The sequence below is a fragment of the Leopardus geoffroyi genome, chromosome D4, assembly GCF_018350155.1.
Source record: "Leopardus geoffroyi isolate Oge1 chromosome D4, O.geoffroyi_Oge1_pat1.0, whole genome shotgun sequence".
Lineage (NCBI taxonomy): Eukaryota > Metazoa > Chordata > Mammalia > Carnivora > Felidae > Leopardus > Leopardus geoffroyi.
Window position 1 is genome coordinate 19909509 of NC_059342.1, and position 18467 is coordinate 19927975.

At 38.8% G+C, this 18467-nt stretch overlaps 1 protein-coding gene across 4 annotated transcripts in view; it reads left to right on the forward strand.

Annotated features, from left to right (window-relative positions):
* Positions 1-18090, forward strand: part of CEP78 (centrosomal protein 78) — a 28899-nt gene extending 10809 nt beyond the window's left edge. The window contains exons 7-17 of one of the 4 annotated variants that reach the window (XM_045469054.1): positions 133-197; positions 475-586; positions 2169-2186; positions 3436-3571; positions 5041-5086; positions 6990-7118; positions 13436-13513; positions 14706-14872; positions 16140-16311; positions 16632-16679; positions 17467-18090. In XM_045469054.1, the coding sequence (XP_045325010.1) occupies positions 133-197; positions 475-586; positions 2169-2186; positions 3436-3571; positions 5041-5086; positions 6990-7118; positions 13436-13513; positions 14706-14872; positions 16140-16311; positions 16632-16679; positions 17467-18030 (1535 nt within the window). In that variant the 3' untranslated portion in view covers positions 18031-18090. The remainder of the gene's footprint in view (positions 1-132; positions 198-474; positions 587-2168; positions 2187-3435; positions 3572-5040; positions 5087-6989; positions 7119-13435; positions 13514-14705; positions 14873-16139; positions 16312-16631; positions 16680-17466) is intronic. The other 3 variants (XM_045469055.1, XM_045469056.1, XM_045469057.1) reach the window with 3 other exon arrangements.
* Positions 18091-18467: the final 377 nt, after the last annotated feature.

Sequence of the window (18467 nt, forward strand, 5' to 3'; positions counted from 1 at the left end):
AAGTAACTGCATAATGTGGGTCTTATACTTAATTTTATGTGAAGAGCAGTAATTAGTTGGCTTTTGTTTTTAAATGGGCATAACCACTCATTGGGAAGCAGTTACTATAATTTCAATTTTATTTCACTTTAGATCATTCTGTGATGAAAGCAGTTATTAAAAAAGTTCTCCAGAATGGAAGGAGTGCCAAGTCAGAGGTACACGTAGTTCTTTAGGAAGAATTTTTCATTAATTGCATGTTTTTCTTTTTTTTTCCCTAATAAAACTATCAAGGCATTTTTCTGCCATCTTAAACCAAATAAGTCAAATCAAATGGCCTTCTTTTTTTGAAAAAATTGTGTGATTCTTTAATATACGGTCTCAGAAATGCAGATAGCAAACCTTTTATTAACTTAAAATATCTGAATTTCCAGTTGAGATCAAACCTCATAAATTACCTGTAACTGAAATGTGTATGTATTATTTCTCTTCCAGTACCAGTGGATCACTTCTCCATCAGTGAAGGAACCATTCAAAACTGCTAGACAGAAAAAGAGAACTATAGTTCTGGGAAGTGGTCGAAAAGGGAAAGCTACTATTAGAATCGGTAACTCTTTCTAGCCTGGCTTTTTAGCACCTACTAGAGCTTACACCCCTTATGTGTTCCAGGGTGCTAAAACTGAAATCTCTTCTCATTATACGACATCAGTGGTAACAACCAATATTGACGATGTGCAGATTAGAAAGACTGTAAATGTTCTATACAGATTATGCGAATTTATAGAATGTAGAAATAATTTTTAAAAAGAGATACTAATATTTCCATTTTTTTAGTTAAGCAACTTTATGTTTCATAGAAAATTCATTATTTTGAATATATTTCTTTGTTAAGATTTTCATTTTCTCCTTCTGTTGTCTATTAACATAATTCCATGTGGCTTAAGTATAATTTGCCACTTTTCTATTTTCACTTCATTTTAATTTTATTTTAAGTGTTTATTTATTTTTGAGAGAGCGCACACGCATGTGATCTGGGCAAGGGCAGAGAGAGGGGGACAGAGGATCTGAAGTAGGTTCTGCACTGTCAGCACAGAGCCACTGGGCTCAAATTCATGAACCCTGAGACCATGACCTGAGCCGAAGTCAAACACGTAATCCACTGAGCCACCTATGCACCCCCTTTCACTTCATTTTAAACTAAATTTAAATTCTGTATGGTTCATAGTTATACTCATAGTTATACTTTTTAATGTATTCACAAGGTTTCACTGAGTTGATTTGTCCATTTTTTTAATTACTGAAAAATTTGGGGTGCATAGCTGGCTCAGTCAGTAGAGCATATGACTCTTGATCAGGGTCATGAATTCAAGCTTCACATTGGGTATGGAACCTACTTAAAAAATAAATAAATTAGTGAAAAATATTGTAAACATTTTCATAAGTATAACTGCTTTTTTTACCACTAAAAGATACATGTTTTTGATTCTCCATTAATCAACTTGTTTGATCAACAAAATATTAAATAGGAGTTAAGAGTGTTTATTAAATCAAAAGAAAGCTTACAGTTATCTACCAATTTTTATTTTAAAATACTGATATTTTGGTAGTTAATATATACAAAAAAAGTTGAGATTTGTGATATCACACTATGTATTATTATTAAAAGTTTACGTCGTGTGTAAAACATTTATAAAAGTGTCTAAGTTGGGGGATGCCTGGGTGGCTCACTTGGTTAAGTGTCCGACTCTTGGTTTTGGCTCAGGTCATGATCTCATGGTTGTGGGATCCAGCCCTGCGTCTCACTCTGCTGAGCATGGAGCCTGCTTAAGATTCTTTTTCTCTCTCTCCATCTGCCCCTTCTCTGCTGGTGCACGCTGTCTCTCACTCTCTCTCTCTCTCTCTCTCTCTCTCTCTCTCAAAAGAAAAAAGCGTCTAAGTTGGTATTTTGATATAATATTAGAAGTAGAGCTATCTATAGGAAAAAGAAATATATCTATATGTTATATTTAGATTCCTGTAATTTTAGTACCTGGAGGTATATAACAGGACTTTGTGGAATGAGAACAAAAATTTAAAAATTTTTTCTTAGCATGATTAAACAAAGTGGAAATGTGACTGAAATTTACAAGCTCACTGAGCTGTTTTAAGAGTAATTTTATTTCTTGGGCTTTTTTCTGTATTTGCCTCAGTTATATGGAGACATAGAGGTAAGCCAAATCAGCGTCTGGCTATATAGTTAGATCCAGGTGAGTATAGGGGTTAAATAATTGTGTGAGTTGTGTCATATTCATATTGTAATTGTGTGTGCAGAAAGAAGATAGGAACTTTTATGGGATTTTTTTAATCTCCTAACAAGATAAGCGTAAATTCTTTTGGTTTTACTTAAAAATGACATTTGCATTAGTTTCTGAAAGTAAGGGGAAAGTTGTATAAACCATATACATAATGAACACTATTTGCTTGAGAGTAATTAAGTTAGACACCAAAACATAGAACATGGTGAATGGAGCTTCTGTGTATTTTAAGAGGCACGTAAATGTATCCAGAGAAAACATACAGGGGTCATGTGGTGATTACCAGTAAGCTATACTCTATGAAATATTTGCTCTGTATTACCCCTTACACTTTATTTCACATACTTTCCTGATGCTGCTAAAGTAGTATAGTGAAACAGACTTGAAGAACGAATAGAACCAACCTATATTACTTGTTTTCAGTAACATAGAAAAAAATAAATCTTTAAATGTAGGTCAATTTTAATATATGGCTTATTCTAAATAAAGTATATTAGCATGTACGTCTAGTTTTGTTACCAGATATTTCATAAGGACACTTGACTCTTCAGTATTGAAATATAGGCTAAGTCTCCATATCTTGCTCTTCTATCCAGTGGTTTATTTCTTTTGTTTTCTATATGAAAATAAATGAGTAATGAGGGTCAGCAGACTTAAAGAGGGTAACATTGACTCATCTGCCACTGACTCACAAGCTTTCAGTCCTGTTACTTTTATCATTTTCACATAGAAAAATCAATCTTAAATTGAAATTTTGTTCTAATTCAGATCCCGTTTGGCAGGAGTCACGGATCTATCAGTGTTTCTCTACCTTGGAGACTCAGATATACCAAAGCTATTCTGAGATTCAGCAAACTGAATGTTTCTGCATGATACAAGAAATGTATCATGCATGTTTCATTCTTTGGGATATATTTTTTATTTACTTTTGCATGTTTTGTACATTTCACATACTTATATTTTAGTTAAAATGGTAACTTGTTACTGGAGAGGACTTGTATTTTTAAACGTTACCAGTGTTTTTACAAAATCTTGTTCTTAATGGCTTTTGCATCATTGTCAGTTGCCTGTTTTATTCTTTTAAAAGTGTGAACATGTGATGATTGCTCTGTTGCCCTTTAGTGCATCTTGATTTTTTCTTTTAATGCCTTTGCAAACATAGGATTGGGTACAAAGAAACCTGTAAGTAATGGAAGAAAACACTCCCTTGGTAAAGACAATTATGCTCCTGAACCTCTGCCTCCTGGTGTGTCTGGTTTCCTGCCGTGGCGCACAGCAGAACGTGCAAAAAGGAGCAGGTAGGGCATCTTTAGTCCCTGTCTGTAGTCATTCACCATTCTTCATTTTGGAGCTTCTATTACGTGGGAGGTCTCTGGTGGTTTCTGTAGAGGAAGAACGATAACTCACACTTCTGCCTAATGAGTCCTTTAAGGAAGAAAAACAAAAACAAAAAAATTATAATTGGGAGTTTCAAGTTATTTCTTAAGTGTCACAACAAAGGTAACCCTGTGGGAATCCAGAGGAGATAAAATTATCTTCACTTGGGCAGATGATAAAGGTTTCATTAAAGGCAGTTGTGACTGAGCCAGTCCCTACAGTGCAAGAGTAGGAGCTTGGATTTATAGGAATAGGGAAAAAAGACATTTTAGGCATGGAGAATAGTTTAGTGCAGAATGGATGGGGAGTATGAATTAGACTTAATCTAACTCGGTCAACCGGCTTAACTCACTTCAGTGAATCAGATTTAACAAAACAAACTAGATATAACTAGTTTTAGCTGATTACTTACCTGGGGATAACTGTGCAGAATAATCTTTTGTCCTAGAAGTATAAAAGTCTCTTTACACGGGGGCACCTGGGTGGCTCAGTCAGTTGAGTGTCCGACTTCGGCTCAAGTCATGATCTCGCGGTCTGTGAGTTCGAGCCCCACGTCAGGCTCTGTGCTGACAGCTCGGAGCCTGTTTCAGATTCTGTGTCTCCCTCTCTCTGCCCCTCCCCCGCTCATGCTCTGTCTCTCTCTCTGTCAAAAATAAATAAACATTAAAAAAAATTTTTTTTATAAAGTCTCTTTACACGATTAAACTATAATTTTAGGCTTGCTGAGTAAATAGAGTAAATAGTAAATCTATAGGCCTTGCTATAGATTATTTTGGAATAACTTAACCTGGTAGTAGTCAAGAAATTGAGGATGAGCAGTTGCTTAAGAAAACGAAGAGTTGATTTTCAATAAGGCTTGAAGTAGGTGCTGTGTAAATTAACCGTGCAGTAGCTCATGTTAAGTTGATGAATATAATCTCCGCTGGGCAAGTGACTGCTGTACCTTTTCACAAATGGTGATGTGAATTATTGTTGTGTAAACTATAGTTCTGAGTCCCCAGTCTTGCACTTTAGTTTTATAGCTTTGTGGTTTCATATCTTCTTCTCATGATACTTAGTCATCTCGAGTCCATTCTGATCACAAGGAGTTGTCAACTGGAGAATGATTATCAGTTAAAGAAGTTAGATTGGAAATCTCAACCATCCTGAACATAGGAAGCGGAGACACCTCTCAGCGGTTCAGAGAGTTACCACAAGGCAGTCTGCTAAATTCTGTTCAATTTTCTCCATAGCGGAGCCTCCCAGGTCCTTATTTTGAACTTACTCATGTTTATACACAATTCGTATGTATTCTTAAGTATTATTGTACATAATACAAGTTTTGTTAACTGAGGTTAACTGGTGATGTATTCACATCAAAGTATAACTGAACTTGTTGGTATCTCTTCAGGGGTTTTCCGTTAATCAAAACTCGTGACGTGTATAATCATTTGCAGGTATGTAGTTCTCATATTTACAGTACGTAGAAGGTTGAAGTGGGAAAGGTGGGAGGACGTTCTCTTTGCTTTTCAAACTAAACAGGAACGCCTGGGTGACTCAGTCGGTTGAGCGTCCAACTCTTGATTTCGGGTCAGGTCACGATCCCAGGGGTCGTGGGATCCAAGCTGAGCGTGGAGCCTACTTGAGATTCTGTCTCTCTCTCTCTCTCTCTCTCTCTCTCCCTCCCTCCCTCCCTCTCCCTCCTCCTCCCTCCCTCCCTCCCTCGGGCTCTCTCCCCTGTCTGTCTGTCTGTCTCTCTCTCTCTCTCTCTCAAAAAATGAAAAAATAAACTGAACAGAACCTTACAGGGAACATCTCCCCCCTTGAAATAAATCCATTTGAAACTTGTCAGGGCGCTCTTCCAGTGACACTGTGTAGTTGTGTGGACGTGGCACATGCTGGGGCCCTTGTGGTTTCATCTGTAAACAGAGAAGCCATTCTCCAGTTCACGAGTCACCTGTTACTCAGTGAAACAAATTTGACATTCCTGACCCCACATGTGGAGTTATCATTTTCAGGAATGTCCTTCTGTTTTCAAGAAATGTTGTTGGGGGGCTGTATGTAGAAGTTCCAGATCCTGAAGGCAAAATAAAGAGGCCAGTCCCAAAGCTTCCACTCTCTCAGAGCACTTCTCCCTCTCCCACCCACACCACACACATCCCCTATCCTACTGTCTCCTGGTCTTAAAACCAGCCGATCCTCTCAGAGTGTCAGGTTCTCCTTCCCCTTGTCCTGGGAGACTGCGTCGTTGCTCTGAATAAGGTAACACTGTTGTGACTGAGAGAAGAGCGCCCTGGGTGTGAGCCCTGCACCCCGCATGCCCAGAAGAAGGGGCACACACCTCTTCCTACTGTTGGGATTTTCCTGCCCTGTGGGGTTTGCTACCTGTGGTCGTAATGGGACCCTAGTGTTGTGTCTTCTGTGCAGTTACGGAATCCCAGTGTGCCTCTTTTTAATTTGTAGACTTTTTATGGGGTGTGACCAGGTCATTTTTCTAATGTTTGGAAACATCATATTCAACTGCATTCCAGTGGCAGTGAAATTTTACAGGAGAACTACATTCCTTTTACCCTGGTTTTGGCTTGAGGTGGCTTAAGGATGATAAAATGAAGTTTTTGATGGGTCAGTTTTAGTTGTGTATGTGTAAGTGATTTATTTTTTAAAATTTTCGTGTTTAGCATTCACTAGATATGTTGACTTTCAAATTATTCTTCTAATTCTTTATCTGTCCCCCTACTGATGGATTTTCCTCCAAAACTACATTTTGTTTTAGACTTTTGTGCCTAATGGTGGAAAATAAATTTCTTGTCTGCAGTATAAAGTTGATCTGAGAAAAATGTTTACCCTGGCTCCTCACTTGGCTTATGTGAGAGAAATTTTATAAAATAATATGGGTGGGGCGCCTGGGTGGCGCAGTCGGTTAAGCGTCCGACTTCAGCCAGGTCACGATCTCACGGTCCGTGAGTTCGAGCCCCGCGTCGGGCTCTGGGCTGATGGCTCAGAGCCTGGAGCTTGCTTCCGATTCTGTGTCTCCCTCTCTCTCTGCCCCTCCCCCGTTCATGCTCTGTCTCTCTCTGTCCCAAAAATAAATAAACGTTGAAAAAAAAAAAATTAAAAAAAAAAAAAAAAATAATAAAATAAAATAATATGGGTGATTTCAAATATTAATCTTAACAACAGAATTCTGTACAGTAACAGCAAAAATAAGTTACTGTTATTTTGTCATTGCTTGTTTTTGACTAAGGAGCAGTGGAAGACATTTATAAATAATGACACCTCAGATCACTTCTGTTAAATGTTCTGTAATATCACTCTCTGGCTTTTGTTATCTCTTCTACAACCCTGTCTCCTTTCTCTAAGCAATCGAATTTTCCTGTGACTGTGACAGTAGAGAGTCCTTCTTCCTCAGAAATTGAAGAGGTCGAAGATTCTTCTGAAAGTGTTCAAGAAGAGCCTGAGAAAACCAGTTTAAAGCAAGAAGCATTACAGGTACAATGTTATCACTTTAGAGATACACAGATTATTTTTTAAACTGTAGTGGTTATCTGGCGGAAGCCTGATTACAGCACTGGCTAAGCTCACACATGGATTCTGTCTTCCCCTCAGTGGTTCCTTAGCTTAGACCGGGGCGAAAGGTAGACGTTTGAATTCTAAGAAATGAAAATCAAAACATGTCATCAGTAATATATATTTTCCTTTCCTTAGAACCGTAGACTATTAGATGTAGAGAGAACCTTAATGATCGTCAGATAAACTCAAGGAAACAGACTTCTGAATGAGTGTAGTCAGCTGATTTGGTATTCTTATTTTACAGATCAGGAAATTGGAGGTCCTCGCTGAACTCTTCTTTTTCTAAGAGGAAAATATGACCTCATTTTAACAAAAAAAAAGTTGAAAAAACGATTTGGATGTTGACAGTCCCCCTTCCCAAATTAAAAAACTCAAGAAGCTATATTGTATTGCCTAATAAACCTGACCTCTAACGTCATTTGATATTTCTGTTTGGACAGAAAAGAAAAATTGATTTTTATAGCAAATTAGCTCCTCAAAATACCATAGTTATTTTATTTCAATTTTAATGCAGAGCTGACATTTGTAGTAAATAAGGGAAACACCGTTTGGGAGGGACCTTGTCTTTTTTTGTGCTATAAAGTCCACATTTAACTTTTAAAAATGATTTAGTATGGTTTTCTTTTACTGTCAAACTTGACAGATTTAAAACTAGTTATCTCATTATTGTAGGACTGTGGAAATTACTATTTGATTTTTTTTTAAAAAAGAAAGCCAGATTTTTATTTTCTTAATTAAAATTAATGACAATAATGGAGAGAAATTAAGATAAGTTCTTGGAAAATGATGAAGTGTTAGAGTGGGAGGAATGTGTAGTTGATGTAGAATTATCCACTTCCGGGTGCCTGGGTGGCTCAGTTGGTTAAGCGTCCGTCCAACTCTTGATTTTGGCTCAGGTCTTGATTTTGGCTCAGGTCATGATCTTGTGGTTTGTGAGATCAGGTTCCCCATCAGGATCTGTGCTGACAGGGCAGAGCCTGCTTGAGATTCTCCCTCCCCATCTCTGCTCCACTCACTTGCACACTCGTACATGCGTGCACACATTCTCTCTCTAAGTAAACTTAAAACAATTACCCCTTTCATCTTATAAATGAGCAATTTGTAGCGATTAAGTACTTTGTTACTAAGTTGCAGAGTGGCAACAAGACCCTGGACTATCTAATTTGCATTCATGGTCATTTTAGATACGGGTTCCTTTCCTGCATGGAGAGACTAGGGAGATTGTACTTGCAAAAGGGACTCTAGGCATTGGGGAAGACCAAGAGAGTTAGGAACTGTAACTAGGGAACAGCTGATTCAAGATGTGTTGAGGATCCTTTTGGCTCTTCTCCATTTTGACAAGACACAAAAATGATGGGGGGCACCTGGGTGGCTCAGTCCCTTAAGCATCCGATTTCGGCTCAGGTCATAATCTCACAGCTTGTGGGTTCGAGCCCCGCATCGGGCTGTGTGCTGACAGCTCAGAGCCTGGAGCCTGCTTCGGATTCCGTGTCTCCCTCTCTCTCTGACCCTGCCCCGTTCATGTTCTCTCTCTGTCTCAAAAATAAATAAACACTAAAAAGTTAGAAAAAATGATGGTATTAAAATTTTTAAGACCGTAGCCGCAACAATTAAGAGATTTCAACATTTTTTGCAAAGACAGAAGACAAGTAGAAGAGTGTGAAGCCAGAAACTAGAGGAAAACCACAACCTGGAATATGCACAGAGATGTGCTGCAGCTGAGGGGGAACCTGTCCCCCAGGCAGAGATAGCTCCAAGCCCCAGGTGTGCATGTGGGAGAGAGGGTGACGTTAGTTAGAAATGTGACTGAAACGAGAGCATGTGGAAAGTTCATAATTGGGAGAGTGAACTCTCGATCCCACCTTCATTCTCCTAAAATGAGACAATTTTACTTTAAAAAGAACTGGGAGAACTGGGGCTCCTAGTATGTAGTTTTGCCTCTTCACACCTAAGAGAAGCCAGTCCATCACGAGCTTCCAGGGAGCCTTCTTCTCCCTTAAGAGTTAGAAGTTAAATTATGTGTGGGGCGCCTGGGTGGCTCGGTCGGTTAATTGTCCAACTATTGATTTCGACTCAGGTCGTGATCCCACAGTTCAGGAAACTGAGCCCCACAGCAGGCTCTGTGCTGGCAGTGCGGAGCCTGCTTGGGATTCTCTCTCTCCCTCTGTCTCAGCCCCTCCTGTATTTGCGTGCTCACACACCAGTTCACGCTCTCTCAAAATAAATAAATAAATAAACATTAAAAAAAATAAATTATGTGTATTCATAAAGCAATAAAATTTAACGAGCCACAGCCCCTGGCAACAGTGTGGATGCATTTTTAAAAACAGTGTTGACTGGAGGACTGTATATATTGTGAATTCAGGAGGTGGCACAACCAGAGCGTATTTTTAGTGATGCGTGCATGTAAGGGATGCGGGTGGTCTTTAACTCTGGGAGGAGGGAAGGAGCTTGTTACGGCAAAAGGATATGGGGATTTTTGAGATGCTGACAAGCTGTATATACAGGCTTGAGTGCTAGTTATGTAAGTAAGTGTTCTCTTTATTTGTGACACTGACAGTTTTATTCTTTGCACTTTTTAGTATGATATCACATATTACAATGAACCTGTCTTCATTTTATAGATAAGGAAATTGAGACTTAGAGTTACTAGCTTGTCAAAGGTTATATAGCCAAGGGGTGGGTCAGGTTTTAGCCACAGAGATTCTGAATGGTTTTGGTTTTTTTTGTTTGTTCGTTTGTTGTTGTTGTTTTTTGTTTTTGTTTTTAGAGAGAGCACATGTGGACTCAAGCAGGGGAGGAACAGAGAGAGAGAAAGAGAATCCCAAGCAGGCTCCATGCCAGATTGAAGCCCAATTTGGGGCTCAATCTCATGACCGTGTGATCATGACCTGAGCCAAAATCGAGAGTCAGACACCTAACCAGCTGAGCCACCTAGTAATCTAAAAGAGAAATTTGATTACTAATTATAAGCAAAGCAGTACATACTGAGGGAGATGGCAAGTTTTCACCTATCCAATTAGAGAAAAACCTTCTGCCTTTCGCACACATGTATCTTGGAGTGGCACGGGTTTTCCTTATTCAGCAATTACTTATTGTGTGCTTTGTGCTAGACACATGTGCTGGGATAAAACACCCCTGCCCCTAAATTTCTTGCACTTTAAAGTGAAGAAGCAAGCCACCAGTTACAGTAGAAGTTAGTATACCAGGTGACACATTGCTGAAAGCAGTCTAAAATGTTAGGAGTCTTTTGGAAAGCAGTTTGGAAATCAGTATAGCAGAACGTTAAAAATGTTCATTTGCTTTGATCTCAAACTCATTCTTACTGATTTATTGCAAGAAAATTATTCTTACATGTGAGGGAAAGGCTTCATGCCTAAAAATAGGTATTTTGTTTTATAATATTGAAAAGTTGGAAAGAATTTAAATGTAAAGGAATGATTACATGAACCGAGAAACCTGCTCAGTGGAATATTTTGTAGAGCATTAAAAAAAATCAAGGTTATGAATCCCCTGATTATATAAAAATGATTGATTCAATGTTAAATGGAAAAAAAAAGTTGAACATAAAATTATTAATACAGTATGATGGGAGCTTTGTTCCAGAAAAAATCAGACGAGCCAATGAATAGAAGGGGAAGGAGAGCAGATGAAGGAAAATTTCTCCAAAACCTGATTATTAGTCTTATTTAAGTAACAGAATGTCAAGCAATTTTACTTTCTAATTTTTTGGTTCCATATTTTTTTTAAGGAGCATGAATTCCTTTGTAAGAGGAAGGTACACTTTTTCATGAAAATTTAACATTATGTCCTAATTCCCTCCACTAGGGGGAGAAACTATTTCATGTAATTACATGATATACTCTATATTTAGAGCTAGCTGAGAAGGGAGTATTTCAGTCTACTTTCTCTAACTGTGGCGCTAGTTTCTTGTTTGCTTATTTGTTTAGAATTTCTGTGAAATAAGTTTTAAATATTAAAACCATTATATAAGTAAGTGGAGGAATTCTGCAGTGTTTTTGCTTCATCCCTATTAAAGAATTTGAAGTTCAGCTATTTTTTATTTTTTAAACCTATGTTCTGAATATAAAAATGTATGTTCATTGAGCAAAATTTTTTAAATGATGAAAAATTTATTGAAGAAAATAAAAGCCATCTCTGCAAGTACACCCATCTAATCTACCCTTTTGTCTTAAAAAGGTATCAAAAATAGGGGTGCCTGGGTGGCTCAGTCGGTTGAGCATCCAACTCTTGATTTTGGCTCAGGTCATGATCTCACGGTCTGTCGGTTGAAGCCCCGCATTGGGCTATCTGCTGTTAGCACAGAGCCCACTTCAGATCCTCTGTCTCCCTCACTCTCTGCCCCTCTCCCCCCAAAAATAAATAAACATTTAAAATAAATAAATAAATAAATAAATAAATAAATAAAGCTGAAATCAAGATGTCAGTCATACATCAGATAGACCCCAGTCACTTTTTTTTTTTTAATTTTTTTTTTTCAACGTTTATTTTTTTTATTTTTGGGACAGAGAGAGACAGAGCATGAATGGGGGAGGGGCAGAGAGAGAGGGAGACACAGAATCGGAAACAGGCTCCAGGCTCCGAGCCATCAGCCCAGAGCCTGACGCGGGGCTCGAACTCACGGACCGCGAGATCGTGACCTGGCTGAAGTCGGATGCTTAACCGACTGCGCCACCCAGGCGCCCCCCCAGTCACTTTTAATTAGCCACCTGATTAGGTCACATCCACCAAAAGTAATCTCTTAATATCAATTAAAGATCAACTGATTTGAGGAACCTTAATTCCATTTGCAAAATCACTTTGCTGCAGCACCTAGGTTAGCATTTGATTGACTAACTGGGAGGATTGTGTAGTTCAGCAGATAGGAAGCTGAGGGGCATAGAATTCTGCCAACCACAAGTAGTGTCCCTCAACGCAAGGACCTGACTGTTTTGTTCCTGGAAACCAAAAGGGAGTTTACCAAGTGCATTCTATCTTATTGACACTAGCGAATGGGAAGATCACCACCTCTGAACAGGCATGGCACCCAGCCTCCTCAATTCATAACGTGGCTCTATAGCATAATTAGTGACGTGATCTGAGGTGTCCTACGCTACTTGTCTCTGTCTCGGTGTTTTTTTTTTTTTTTTTTTTTTTTCAATGTTTATTTATTTTTGGGACAGAGAGAGACAGAGCATGAACGGGGTAGGGGCAGAGAGAGAGGGAGACACAGAATCGGAAACAGGCTCCAGGCTCTGAGCCATCAGCCCAGAGCCTGACGCGGGGCTCGAACTCCCGGACCGCGAGATCGTGACCTGGCTGAAGTCGGACGCTTAACCGACTGCGCCACCCAGGCGCCCCTGTCTCGGTGTTTTTGAAGTGTTTACTTTTTTTTTTAATTTTTTAAATGTTTGTTTATTTTTGAGAGAGAGACAGAGGACGAGTGGGGGAGGAGCAGAGTGAGAGGGAGACAGGAATCTGAAGCAGGCTTCAGGCTCCATGCTGTCAGCAGAGAGCCCAACGTGGGGCTCGAACTCACAAACCGTGAGATCATGACCTGTGCTGAAGTCAGACGCTTAACTGAGCCACCCAGGTGTCCCCAAAGTGTTTACTTTTTAAAAAATGCATTTGAATCTGCCATTACATAATTCAGGTGGGTTAACCATGTTACTGAGGTTTTCTCTTATAAAGGAACCCATAAATAAAAGTAGAATTTTCCTTTCTTCACCTTAGCTTTTTATATATGACTTACTATAGTATACACATATGCCTTTTATGGTGAACTGCCACAAATTTATTTGGAAAGCGTGGGACTCAAGTAGAGTCTTTTTTAATGATTATTATTTTGAGAGAGAGAGTGAGTCGAGTAGAGGCAGAGAGAGAGAGGGAGAGAGAATCCCGAGCAGGCGCCACACTGTCAGCACAGCCCAGCCCAGCACGGGGCTCCATCTCATGAACCGTGAGATCATGACCTGAGCCGAAATCAAGAGTTGGACACTTAACCGACTGAGCCACCCAGGTGCCCCTCAAGTAAATTTTTAATAGCTAATTTGATATATTTTGGTAATTAATTTCACTAGCATGGGATGATATCATAAGTAATAGACTATAATCCTAACGTCTTGAGTTCACTTCTGGCTCTGCGCCTAAATCCTTGTTGAGACCTATAACTGGAAAGGCTTTTGGATCTCATACTCTGAATCGTTTATAATATTTACTCTATTTCTTCTCACTAGGAAAAACTGGAGGGGTGCCTAAAGCAGTTAAAGGAGGAAAGAGTAATAAGACTGAAGGCCGATAAACGAGTCAGTGAGGTAAACAAGTGTTTTCTCATACTTTTGAGAGTGTTTTTGTTTTATTTTGATTTGATTTTAAGCCATGCACATGCAGTTTTTAAACTTTAAAACTGTAATATGTTGCAAACTGTTGTACCGTATGAATCTTTGTATTATATTTAGTGGTTATATGATCTCTATTCCAGAAAACATGTTTTTAAAATGGAAAAATCTTAGGGTTTGTTTGTTTTTCTTTTTTCTTTTTTTGGTGTGTGTGTACTTTTGTGTGACCTTAGCTTATTTTCTGCTCCTGATGCTTCAATTAAAGCACTTATGCATATACTGTATTTACAGTAACATAGAAGACATGATGAGACTTTACTATCAGTGAATTAGAAAAGTGAATAATTTAAATAAGTATAACATATTGGAAAACTGCTAAGAATGCAATGAAAGATAAAAATATATATTCTGAGAATTACATTAGCCTAATGTTCATGGAAGCAGGGCATAAGCTAAAAAGTTGTATGTAAATATATTTTATTATCATAAGGTGAGTTTAGGGAGGAATTTTTGCAAGTGCATACGTTGGATTGAAAGACATTTACTCATTCAGTAAATGTTGAGCACCTGTTAAGGTAAAAGGTGAATCATGAACAAAAGGGCCTTTCTGAGAAATACTAGAGTTAGGCTCATACATGGTTTTAGATGAATAGATATTGAGGGAGCAGGGATGTCCAAAGGAAGAAACATCGTCAAGAAGCCAAGGAGAATATTGGTCATCGTACAGTTAATAAGTTGGGTATGATTTAGGACTTTTAAACCCAGGCATTTAATATCTTTCCCAGTAAAGTTAATCCTTAACGTCCAGCAAAGTTGGAATATGCTTTGCTCAAGTCAGACTATATTTCACTTTCTAATTTAAAGAGAACCGTTAAGCAACTAATTTTCTAATGTAAAATGAGGGTCTGTTATGAATATAACCAGTTAGAAAAGTGATCTTTTCGAAGATCATTAATAAAACAGAACTTTGGTTTATTTATATACCATCTAAGTGTTATATAGGAAACTTTGTTGGATGTCTCTGGACTTTATTATCTGATGTAGTCTCTGTCTTTACTGGTGGAAAGTTAGGTTAATTACAAATTAATTATGTTTGAAATGTTTAACTCTTTTCTTTTGATGACAGTGAGAGAAAATCACGTCAGGCATTTTCATTCTTCTTTTATAGCTGGAACATGAAAATGCTCAGTTAAGAAATATAAATTGCTCTTTGTCTGAAGCCCTTCATGCACAGTCATTGACAAACATGATCCTGGATGACGAAGGTGTTTTGGGCAGCATTGAGAATTCTTTTCAGAAGTTCCATGCTTTCTTGGATCTCCTTAAAGATGCTGGGTTAGTTCATTTCTTTCGCATCATTCTCTTTGCAGCTGTAACAGTGGTTTGCTGAAGAACATGAGCCATTTTCATTGCTTCTATAGTTTTACTTAGGGTGTAACTATAATATAGAGGGTTGTTGTTGTTGTTGTTGTTGTTTTAATGAGGAATTACATGTTAAAAGAAATGCAAAATAGTAAACTTGCTTCAGTAGAGGAGAAAGCCCAGTATGAAGGAGTAACCTATAAATAATTTGTAAGTATAGTCTTGGGTAAAGACTAAATTGAAGGTAATTTTACTTGAAAATATTCCAGAATGCATTGGAATTTCCCTCCATGTTATTCATTTTCCTTGTAAAATACGTTTGAATTAAAGCAATTTTTGTCCTACATATAATAATTATCATTAATCCGCAGGGCAGATATAGATCAGTCGTTTTCAACCAGGAACGATTTTGCTAACAGAAGTTGTTGAAAGAGAGAATTGGAGATTGAAATTGATGGAGTGATGTTTTGTAGGTGAAGGGGTTGGTGTCGGGAAGGAAGGAAAAAACACGTGTTTGGAGGAGAGGTAGTAAAGAAGTGGGGGAGAGGTGAGGGGCGATGCACTAGGTGCATGCTAGAAGCTGAAGCGTTGCAGTGGAGCAGTAAATCAGGTGGTGGGCCAGACGTTGGGGGAAGAAGGAGTGCTTCAAGGATTGCATGATCTATTGTGGTCCCAGAGCATGAGTCTGGAAGGGCTGAGAATTTGGGAGAGAATAGGGGCTTGTATCTGGAGTAGGATATTGGCTTTTAAGATTTTAGAAGTATTTCATGAGTGGGGCGCCTGGGTGGCTCAGTTGGTTAAGCATCCGCCTTTGGCTCAGGTCATGATCTCACAGTTCATGAGTTTGAGCTTCCCATCAGAGCCTGCTTCAGTTCCTCTGCCTCTCTTCTCTCTCGCTGCTCCTCCCCAGCTTGCACCTCTGTCTCTTTCAAAAATAAATTGAAGGAGAGAGATACACAGCATGAGCAGGAGAGGGGCAGAGAGAGAGTGGAAGACACAGAATCCAAAGCAGGCTCCGGGCTCTGAGCTGTCAGCACAGACCTTGACATGGGGCTCGAAGTCACAAACTGCGAGACCATGACCTCAGCTGAAGTTGGATGCTCTACTGACTGAGCCACCGAGGCACCCTGAAAAAAAATTTTTAAGAAGTATTTCATGGTTCTAGGTATGGGGAAATCTAAGCGGCTCATACACAATTATAACAATCTTTGCTTTTTTCTCCTTTCCTCCTTTTGTCCAGGCTTGGTCAGCTTGCCACAATGGCTGGTATAGATCAGTCAGATTTTCATTTGCTGGGTCGTCCCCAGATGAATTCTACTATTAGTACCCTGCCTAGAGAAGAAAAGAAGGCACTTGAAGATGAAAAACCAGAATCAAAGCAGAACTCCATAGGACAGATGCAGAACATCCAAGTGAGTGGACAGAACAGAATTTAATGATCCTAAGAGTGATGAGCAAAAGGGAATTACAGAGTCAGAGAGAAAATGATGACGATCTGTCTCTAATAATTCACATGCCTGGGAGCCTCTTTGGGGTCCTTTCCCAATCTGAAATTAGTAAGTTTGTGCCCATTTCATATTGTCATATAGTTGTAAATGAGAAAATTGGGAGGCCTTTTGAAAATTTATGATGTAAAGCAAACTATTCTCAGTGAAGAAAGAAATGAAACATTAGAGAAAATATTCCAAATTTTAAATTGTGTAAATGTCTATTCTATTCATATTTCATCTAGGTTTCTATTTGTATGCAGTCAGCTTACAATGAAGGAACTCTAATGAAGGTACAAGTACTGATACAAATAATTTTCTTAAATAAGTAATCCAGACATAACTAATAGACTAGGTATTAGAGTTAACCTCCCAGTTATGGGAATGAGAGAGGGGAACCCATCTGCTTTCCCTCTGGCCTTCCCTTCCCTTTATCTCCCATATCGGCCAACCTCAGACAGTCTTGGGACCTGATAACTTGAGAACATAGTCTTATCACAGATTGGATACTGCTTACATGTTCCTGGAGGATAGAGAAGAAATTAATTTTCTTAGGGAGTAAGGCTTTATTATTTTTTTTAATGTTTGTTTATTTTTGAGACAGAGACAGACAGACAGACAGACAGTACAAGCCGGGGAGGAGCAGAGAGAGAGAGGGAGATACAGAATCAGAAGCAGACTCCAGGCTCAGCTGTCAGCACAGAGCCCGACGCCAGGCTTGAACCCACGAACCATGAGATCATGACCTGAGCTGAAGTCGGACACTTAACCAGCTGAGCCACCCAGGCTCCCCTGTGGCTTTATTATTTTTAATGAGGGAAAGGGAAGTGGGTAATAATTACCCCAAACCACAAAGTCTGAAAATGTAGTAGATGTTGCCTTGGATATAGCTAAGTTAAGTTAGGAATCACCTGGCAAGATACAATTAGAAAAAAAACGGATCTAAAATCTTCTAATTAATCAATTGACTGTCTTAATAATAAGATCACAGAGTAACATTAACGTCATGGACTCTACTTTTTAATGGTTGGCTTTTTCATCACTGAATTTTTGTTTTGTCTTCTTTTGTTTTCCCTCCAGTTTCAGAAAATTACAAGTGATGCCAGAATTCCTTTGCCTCTCGACTCCTTCCATGTCCCTGTCTCCACGCAGGAGCCCTTAGAAACTTCGAGAGACAACCTGGGAGCCCCAGTCAGTGAGCAGTGGCAGGAGTCTTTCAAAGAATTCATTGCTAGAACATGTTCTCCGTCAGCAGATGTGATATCTGGCACTGGAAGCCAAAGAAAAGACGACGAATTATCTAGAAATAGCAGATCTTCTTCAGAGAAATTGACCAAAACAGGTGAATATACCAAAAAACACTCTGCTAAAAAACAGTCCAGAAACGACCTGCATTCCTGCTCTGACTCACCTGTAAATCAGAAAAGTCACAGAATTGGGCAGAATGGTTCTTTGGTTAACGAACCAATTAAAAGTGAGTCTTTGAAAAACCCCATTTCTGTCAAGAAAGAAAGTAAAATCGTGACTCTTTCATCGAAGAGAGCTAAAAGTAAACTCCATCTGTTAGAACACTCTGAAAGTGATACTCTTGGATCTGATTTTGAAATTCAAGAAAGCATCCATACTGTATCACACCTGACATAGTTCTAAATCTTTTGAAATTATGTTTTGCGTCCAAATTTTAATAAATTTCTTATATTTTCATTGTGGCATATGGTGTCTTAAAATACACTACTGGAAGCCATTAGAGAAAGATTCATCTAGTCTTTTTATTGTAATGAAACTTTTGGTGTATGTTTTTGACATTCTACACCATTCATTCACCAGGTATGTCCTGAGGGCCTAACATGTGCTATACCATCCTGGGTGCTGTTGCTTTCAGCAGTGAACAAAACAAAACCTGTACCTTCATGGAACTAATATTCTGTGGAGGGAGGAAAAAATAAATGAAGCAGGGCAAAGCACTAGAAAGGGATGAGGTAATAAGTGGGATAGTTTTAACATTTGGTCAAATGTGGAAATACTAGCAATCCCTTGGCCAGAAGTCAGTGGTGTGTCCTAAATCATAATAACCAAAATGG